The 9,107-nt window shown below is 35.2% G+C and overlaps 1 protein-coding gene across 1 annotated transcript in view; it reads left to right on the forward strand.

Moving 5' to 3' along the window:
* The window catches only part of LOC130461657 (uncharacterized), a 28,896-nt gene extending 20,275 nt beyond the window's left edge, over positions 1–8,621 (forward strand). Inside the window, exons 2-4 of the mRNA XM_056829817.1 lie at positions 6,755–7,083; positions 7,129–8,489; positions 8,612–8,621. Of these exons, the coding sequence (XP_056685795.1) occupies positions 6,755–7,083; positions 7,129–8,489; positions 8,612–8,621 (1,700 nt within the window). The remainder of the gene's footprint in view (positions 1–6,754; positions 7,084–7,128; positions 8,490–8,611) is intronic.
* Positions 8,622–9,107: the final 486 nt, after the last annotated feature.

Consider the following 9,107-nt stretch of genomic DNA (forward strand, 5'->3'; position numbering starts at 1 on the left):
CATAAACTTTTTCAAAACATTTAATTATACTCTTAGCCTACATGCAATAGTTTTAAAAAAATGTGTTATTATATGTCTATATCCAAACAAGCATTATTTTATTATTATTTTCTTCCATTTTATGTAGCGGGTACGGGTATGGTTACAACTATGGATATCATTCAATTTTAAAAGAAACGGTTACCTGATAAAGGTATGATAAGTTTTTTTTGCCCAACTTAAGTATTTTTGTCGAAACCCTAAACACCTAAGATTGCACTAATCACTTTAAATTAATAAATAATAATTTTCTCTAATTTTCCAACAACCCATGATAAAGTTTGATATGATTTTGTTTTATTAAAAATTATTTTAAATAAATTAGTCAGAATAGAGAAAAAAATTATTTAGTCTCATCCGTGCATTGCACGGGACCTAACCTAGTAAGCGATTATTTCCCTCTCCCATCCCCCAAACCCTAGCCTCTATTGGTAATTTTTGAGGGGCTTCCATCGATTTTACTGGTGGAAAGCCCAATTACTTTATTTTCTTGTATTTTTCCCCTTAATTTTTGTTTTTGTAGGTTTTAATGTTCTCCCTTGAAAGACAAGTTTTTCTTTTCTCCTTTCTTTTTGAAGGGTTTTCTGCTTTCGTGTTTGTATAGAGTCGAGGGGTGTTGTTTGTGTATTTCGTTGTTGAAATTGTGTTGTTTTTATAATATATGCACTTTGAAGAACAAGATCAATCCGAGATATGAAGCAGATTTAGTTTTCAAGATAACTATAACTTTTGTAACGAGGTGCTCCATACAACGAAAAGATGCTTTGACATCGAAGTTATTTCATGGGTACACATATGATTTTCAGAGTCGTTCTTCAGTATTCGCTCATTTAGTTATTTAGAAAAAAGAAACTGTTATTATATTTTAGATTTGTTCTTGTTCTTGTTTTAGTGAAGATTTGTTCTTGTTCATGTTTGGAAAAAAAATTGATTGTAGATGTCTTATGGCTTTATTTTAATGAAATTTTCCTTTATCCGCCAAAACAAAAAGTTTGACCTTTGATTTTTATCACATTTTTAACATATAATAATAACCTAATATCTCATTTTACATCTACTTTTATAGGAAAATAATACGGAGTACGTATTTGATAACCAAACAACTTATCTTCTAAAAGTGTGTGTGTGATAATTGATACGTTTAAAGTCTAATCTAGCACGAAGGATTAATATATATGAATTAGTACTATTTTCCATGTTCCTTAAATATTGCACCATGTTGACTTTACGTTTCTCAACACACAAGTTTAAATCTTAATCTCGTGCATAAGTAAATATAATAAAAATTTGACATTTAGAAAATATATATTAATATCAATACGAATCTAACAAGATTTTACATGATTACATTATTTCTTACGTATATACTACTCCCTCCGTTCCGGAATACTCGCAACGTTTTGACTGGACACGCTTACCAATGCACAACTTTGACCATCAATATCTTTAACTACATATTATAAAAACTTATAAAATATTAATATTTTGAAAATATATATTAAGATGAAGCCAACAATATATTATATACTAATATTTGTTTTCATATAATTGAAATAAAATAGGGTCAAAGTGAATTATGTGAATAGTGCAAAAAGTCAAACCGTTTCGAGTATTCCGGGACGGAGGGAGTACAAAAGATGGTTAAAAAAATAACGTGAATAGCGTCAACGTTAAAATTCTGCGTTATTTTTGAAACAGAAGAAGAATTGATATTAATAATAACAAAATAATGAGTTAAGCTAATAAATGGGGTCTAACCTTTTGAACTTTTCACTGTTTAGGACCTATACCTTTTTTTTTTCACCTTTGGGACCTCATTCCCCTTTTCCGGCCAAATTTAACTAGAGTCATTAAAAGGTTAGGTCCTTGGGTTAAAAGGTTAAAGTAAATCAAAAGTTTGAGGACTAACCTTTTCGTTTTTTCACATTTCAGGACCTGAACTTTCTTTTTTCACCTTTTGAGACCTCATTCAAGTTTTCATGTAATTCCAGTTCAATTATTAAAGTTTCTAACCATTAACATACAATAAGCTCAAATTAAAATAATATGTAACGTAATTCATAAACTTAGCCCATATATAAACTGATTTGGGTATCAAATAATTTAATGAATAAAGAAGCAAATAATTATTTACAAGCTAGCTGATCATATGTTATACATTCGGTTATGGTGTCCAATGACAATAGAAGAATTAAGCAATTTATATAGTAGAGTACGATATTCATACAATTATACTCAAAGGTTTACGGGGATGGTGGAACTAAAAATACACTACGGAATTTTCCGCCCGGGACCCAAGTTGTTAGGAAGATCTGTCATTGATGGTATATCCTCACAATTGTTTGTGGTTTGTTTGAAGAATATTAATAATGTCCACACAAAAACGTAAAATTAATAAAAATAGGTTAATTTTAAACGAATTTTGATTTTGATCACAAGTTAATATATCATACTAGTTCTTGATTGTTTTATGACAGTAAAGACAATTGGTTTATTTATGCTCATATTTGATGAGGTACTTAAATGATTTATGCTTAACTCGATCAAAATTAATCAGCAATCTCCGAATTAAAATTTACGACCTCAAATTTTCTATAAACATATTTAAATAAGTTGTTATTGGATTACGTAAATTAATTTTCAACTATTAAAGGTCTTATGAATGAGTAAAGATTATCTATGATGTTTGGAGAAGAGTACTATGTAGTTTTAATTGTATGATGGGGTTTGGAAAAGATGAATTAATATTATTATTGTTAAATATATTAATAACAATTATTACATAATAATTAATAAAAATAAAAATATTAATAACTATTATTATAATGATTAATTTGAGCGCTAACTTTTTTTTTTTTTTTGGCATTTTCTGATTTTTTTTATAGTAAATAACGTTGGTATACAAAATATGGATATGAGGTCCCAAAAGGTGAAAAAAAATATTCGGGTCCTAAACGGTGAAAAATCAAAAAGTTGGACCCTAACCTTTGTCTTAATTTATTATTTGAGTGATAGTATGGTTAACGGTGAGTTAAACTATGGTTAACTGGCCGGAAAATGAATATGAGTCCCCAAAAGGTGAAAAAAAAAGGTTGAGGTGCTAAAGGATGAAAAAACCAAAAGGTTGGACCCAGGCCCGGTCCTGACATTTTAGGGGCCCGGGGCGAAACATAAGTAAAGAGCCCCCTTATGTACAGTAAACTTTTAATGTATAAAGATTTTCTATGCTTTAAAAAATAGATTGTATAACATTTGGGCGGTTGGGCCTTGAATATATTATTTTCCTTTTTAAAAAATACGCAAAAAAAATCATTTAAAGAAAGAGGAAGTGGGTTAATAAAGAGAAACACAAACAACCAAACTAAAACAATACTCCATAATTATTTTTTCTAGGTTGTTTGTATCCCGAATATAGAATACTGTTATAAAAATTCAATAAAACATAGAATTAAGGCATGTAAATTAATTGAAAAACAGGTTAAAAAATTAAATAAAACATAGAATTAAGGCATGTAAATTAATTGAAAAACAGGTTAAAAAATTCAAATTAAGGCATGTAAATTAATTGAAAAACAGGTTAAAAAATCAAATAAAACATAGAATTAAGGCATGTAAATTAATTGAAAAACAGTTAAAAAATTCAATGGCAAGATTCGAACCCGGTTACTCGTATTGCGTTAGGCTACAAACATTACCCACTTAACCAACTAAGCCACTACTACTTTTGATTACTATTGCAGTTTTTATTTAATTAACAAATAGTAATTTCGAGGCCCTCCCCAATAGGGGGCCCAGGGCGGCCGCCCCTCGTTTCACCCCTCAGGGCCGGGGCTGGTTGGACCCCAACCTTTAGCTTAACTCCAAAATAATAGAAAATAAAATAAAATAATGTAAGCATATATCATGATGATGGGACCGAATTGAAGTTGGCTTAAATGAAAAAAGATAAACGATGTTGGAGATATGAGGCATGTCAGCATGTGAGAACTGAGAACTGGCAAGCTAACTGAGTATAGATAATGAGTTAATGACATTAGAACTTTAGAAGGGATGGTAAATGGTAATCTAATGCAACATGGAGTCATGGACCAGAGTATGAACGTACTTGGGGGCTTGAAGTGAATGAAGCCAAAATTATAATGTGTACTCCTTCCGTCCCGGATTACTTGACCTGTTTTCCTTATCGGACCGTCTCTTAATACTTGATCTGTTTCTAAAAATGGAAATATTCTAACAATATTATATTATTTCTCACTCCACCCTTATTAACCCACCTACCCCCTACTCCATACAAAAAATAATTAAAAATTCACCCCTACTCTCCCCCAACCCCACCTCTTAACCCACCTCCCACTAACTACATTAAAATAATACCCCACTATCAACTACTACCTATTAAATTAAATAAGTCAATTCAAGTCCCTTAAACTCTGTGCCGGTCAAATCGGGTCGAGTATTCCGGGACGGAGGGAGTAGCTAAGATGTCGGACAAGGTGACAAAGACAACCTAAAATGAGGATTAACAAAAAGATGCTTCATGGAAGAGGAATCAATTTTTGGGCCTTGGCCTTTTGGTCCTTTAATGGCTAGAGCTGGGCATGGGTCATTCTAGGGCCATATATCCCCATGCTTTAACGGGCCGTGCCCTAGAAGCGGCCTATTGTTTCTCTTGCCTATCTTCTATAAATGGGCTTATGCACTCATAGAGATATATTCCCTCCACGGTGACTTACAAAGTTACAGGAGATCGTTTATGTTGTGGGATCTTTTACGGTGATGACGTGTCACGCGTTCCTCGAAGGTATCAAGTATTAGCTGGCACGAACCTCTGGCAACCTGCAAAACAAGAATATTCCCGTAGGAATATTCCCTCCGATGCTTAAGTAAGTATAAGCTAGAGAGAGAACTAATTTGTAGAGAGAAGGCAAAGCAAAGATAGTTTTAGGTTGGTGGGTATGAATTGAATGCCCTTTTTCCTAGGGATCTGCACTATTTATTGTGCTAGGGTTTCTTGGGAACTGGTCCTGCATGAGTGGATGTTTTGCAAGATCAGGACACGTGTCCTGCTATATTTGGGGACTTGATTTAGACCTGATGGGCCTCTTAGGCATTTGGGCTTCTTGGGAAATAGCGGAATGGGCTCCTCCTGAGCAAATGGGTCTCATGACCTATTGATGGGTCTTGGCCCTGCGTGTGCATGCGATTTTATGAGACAATTCGAGGTGTGCCTGCTGATGGGCCTTTGGGCCTTCTTTCTGGGCTTTCATGGTACATCCAGGTGGCGTTCTTTTAGGCCACATCATTTGCCCCTCGAGGAGGATGCCCCTCGCCCATGTGGGGTATGCTGCTTGACCAGATGGAGTGCCACGTGTGGTTGCTTTCCAGAGCTTAGTTTCCCCCTTTAAAACCTTCAGAAATCTCTCATTTTCCTTTTGTTATTTCAAAGCAATTTTTGTAGAGAGAGAAAGCGAATTCTGTTTGCCAAAGGTCTGTCTGCGCTTGCATTGGGTGTTCTTGGATTCTTGTTCAGTGTTCTTGGAGCTTTGGACGATTTGCCTAGACTTTCCATCAGTTTGATCATTCTTTGTGTTGATTCCTGGTTTTGATGATGACAAACTTACCTTCTACTAATAGTTTGTTTTGGAGAATGTCAGGAACAGGTTAATATTTAAAAGAAGGACAAATGCAACAACTGAAGCAAGCAAGGGAGCTTTGAAGTAATTAAGTTCAAAGTACGTGGCAAGATTAAATCAAGGATCAAGTCAAGCAAATTCTATAAGGGTCAAAAGGTATAAGACCAATGTAATTTAGTACATGCTTAGTATGGGAACAGAGTATTTTGAAGAGTCCTAGTTATATCGTGAAACGAAATAAATCAGTTTTACTTTTACAAAAAGATAAACATTAAATGTTTTAAACTGATTTTACAAAACCGTTTGAAGTTATACTCTTGAATTTGAGTTAACATATAACTCTCAAAATACGAAAAGATTGATTTTCCTAAATGCGTTTGAAGTCAGATTTGCGAAAATCTATCTATTAAAAAGAGTCCTAAACTGGGTTGGATTTGAATCTAGGTTAAACACTTGGATTCGTATAAATACAACATTTGTTCTTTGCGAAACTTTTTATCAGACTTATTTACATCAACCGGAAGCTTTCAGGTATCACCCTTAAAGTCTTAATCTTTGAAGAAGTCTGTTCCTGTTCCCATATAGAGCAGTATTTGTTACTTGGTCTTATATCGTATGTTAAGTAGTTAATTAATTCTTATACGTTTGATTAAAGTGTTGAGTTATTGTATGTTAAGCCTGAGTCAGGCTTACTTGAGCAAGAGAGAAGATCTCACGAGAGATCAGTGAGTTGGAACAGTTGAGGGACTGTTTCCATAAGGGAAGGAACAAATAGGGTTGTTCCTAGTCATCTGCAATCAGAGGCGATTGGCAGATTGTGGCCCGAGTAGATTAGGTTTGTAAAGAAACTAAGTTGTTTTGCCTAATTAGTGAAAGTGTTTAAGTCCCCAAAGGGGCCGTGGTTTTTTCCTCTCTATTGGGCCTAGAGAGTTTTCCACGCTAAATCTTGCTTGCATATTTTACTATTTCTGTTCCTTGTAGTTTAATTTTTATAAATACGTAAAATATCAATTCACCCCCCCTCTTGAGGAACTATGTAAAACTAACAATTGGTATCAGAGCCAGAACCCTTTAAACTGCAGGTAACGCTGACGGGAAAAACGATTCTGAAGCTATGAACACTACGGAGAAACTAGAAGAGGGATACTCAACACAACGACCTCCAATGTTTAGCGGCAAATACTATTCCTACTGGAGAAACAGGATGGAGATTTTCATTAAGGCTGAAAATTATCAAGTACGGAGAGTGATTGAAGTTGGAGACTTCCAAGTCACTAAGCTGAACTCCTTTGGAGAAACTGTTCCCAAACCTGTTGATGAATTTGACAAAGCCGACTATGAAAAGCATGAACTCAATGCCATGGCCGTCAAAATCCTTCATTGTGGACTAGGTCCAAATGAACACAACAGAGTTATGGGCTGCAAGAACGCAAAGCAGATTTGGGATCTGCTCCAGGTTACTCATGAAGGAACAAACGAAGTTAAAAGATCGAAGATTGATCTCTTAATGCACCAATACGAGCTGTTCACCATGAAGACATCTGAAACGATTCAAGACATGATTACTCGCTTCACAAACATTATCAATGAACTAAACTCTCTTGGCAAAATCATAACTCCTGAGGAACAAGTCAGGAAGGTTCTAAGAAGTCTACCACAAGATCCCTGGATGGCTAAAGTCACAGCCCTCCAGGAAACTAAAGACTTCACAAAGTTTAACCTGGAACAACTGGCTGGATCTCTCCTAACTCATGAACTTCAATTAAACGCGCGACCTTCAGAGAACACCAAAAATAGAGCTCTTGCTCTAAAAACCGAAAATGATGAAGACTCTGAAGAAGATGAAGAGACAGCTCTGTTTGCTAGGAGGTTCAGAAGAATGTTTAGGAACTACAAAGATGTGGAACACAGAAGCAAACCAAATAGAAAGTTTCCTAAAACTGACACTGGATGCCATAAGTGTGGAAACTTGGAACATCGCATTAGGGAATGTCCTCTATGGGATCAAGAACGAGGAAAGGGAAAGGAAACAACAAAAGATAGATTCAAAGACAACAGAAACTCCTTTTCCAAAACAGAGGTAAGGAAAGCCATGATTGCTGCATGGGGAGATACTTCTTCTGATGAGGAACAAGAACAACCCAACGAAGAAATTGCTCACCTGTGTCTTGTAGCTGAACATGAAGATGAAGAATCCGACTCAGAATCTGATAAATTCCAGGCAAGTCTTGTTCATATTAAAAGTAGGCTTGAATCCATGTCTAAAGTAGAACTGTTTGACTTACTTTCTTGTCTCACTAGTGATTATGAGGATCTCCTAAAAGAAAAACTAGACTCAGACAGAAAACACCAAGACATTGTCAATAAACTCACAGAGGAGTTGGAATGGACCAGAAACTCAAACTTAGATATTGACAATCGTTTCTTTAAACTCTTTGATCAAAACCTTCATATAAAAGAAATGTGTGAAGCCTTACGCAATGAAAACTCCTGGCTAAAACAAGATATGATTGACCTAAAAATAGCCAAAACCAAGAAACTCTATAAAGAAGAACTAGAAAAAGCTCAGTTAGAACTAGTGAAAATTCACCAAGAAAAGACCCATCTAGAAAGTGAATTGACTAAAAGGACCAGACACAAAATAGAGGGAACACCAAAGTGGATAGAAGAAGCTAGAACCAAACGCACAGAAGGTTTAGGTTTCAACCACAAAAAGCATCATCCTAGAAAAACCAGAGTAGATTTATACAGTGACATAGTATGCACCTTCTGTGGTCAAATCGGTCACTATAGAGTTTCTTGCCCTAAAAACCAAAGGTACTTGGAAAAGAACATCGAATTCACCAAAACTAAATGGGTAAAGAAAAGTGATTTGATTCCAAGTAAGGAACCCAAGCTATGCTGGGTTCCTAAAAACTCTAACTAAAAACTTCATGCAGGTCGAAGTGAGGGGGAACAACACATGGTACCTAGACAGTGGTTGTTCCAAGCACATGACTGGAGACAGAAATAGATTTCTCTCACTCACGACCTACGAAGGTGGAACTGTGACTTTTGGCGACAATAAGAAAGGTAACATCATTGGCATTGGTAAGGTTGGTAAGTCAAAGTCTCATTCCATCGATAATGTGTTTTTGGTTGAGGGACTAGGTCATAGCTTATTAAGTATTTCTCAATTCTGTGACAAAGGCAATTATGCAAAATTCTTCTCAAATAAATGTCTAATCATCAATAGTAACACAGAGACAGTGATCCTAGAGGGACAGAGGAAAGGGAACACATATGTGGTTAACCTCAACTCGGTCCCTCACTCCAATCTAACCTGTCTCAGTGTTATTGAAGATGATCCTTTGTTATGGCACAAAAGATTTGGTCATGCTAGCTTTTCTCTAATGAACAAATTAAAATTGAAAAATTTAGTCACAGGTCTCCCAA

This window comes from Spinacia oleracea, chromosome 5 (assembly GCF_020520425.1).
Source record: "Spinacia oleracea cultivar Varoflay chromosome 5, BTI_SOV_V1, whole genome shotgun sequence".
NCBI classification, from domain to species: Eukaryota; Viridiplantae; Streptophyta; class Magnoliopsida; order Caryophyllales; family Amaranthaceae; genus Spinacia; species Spinacia oleracea.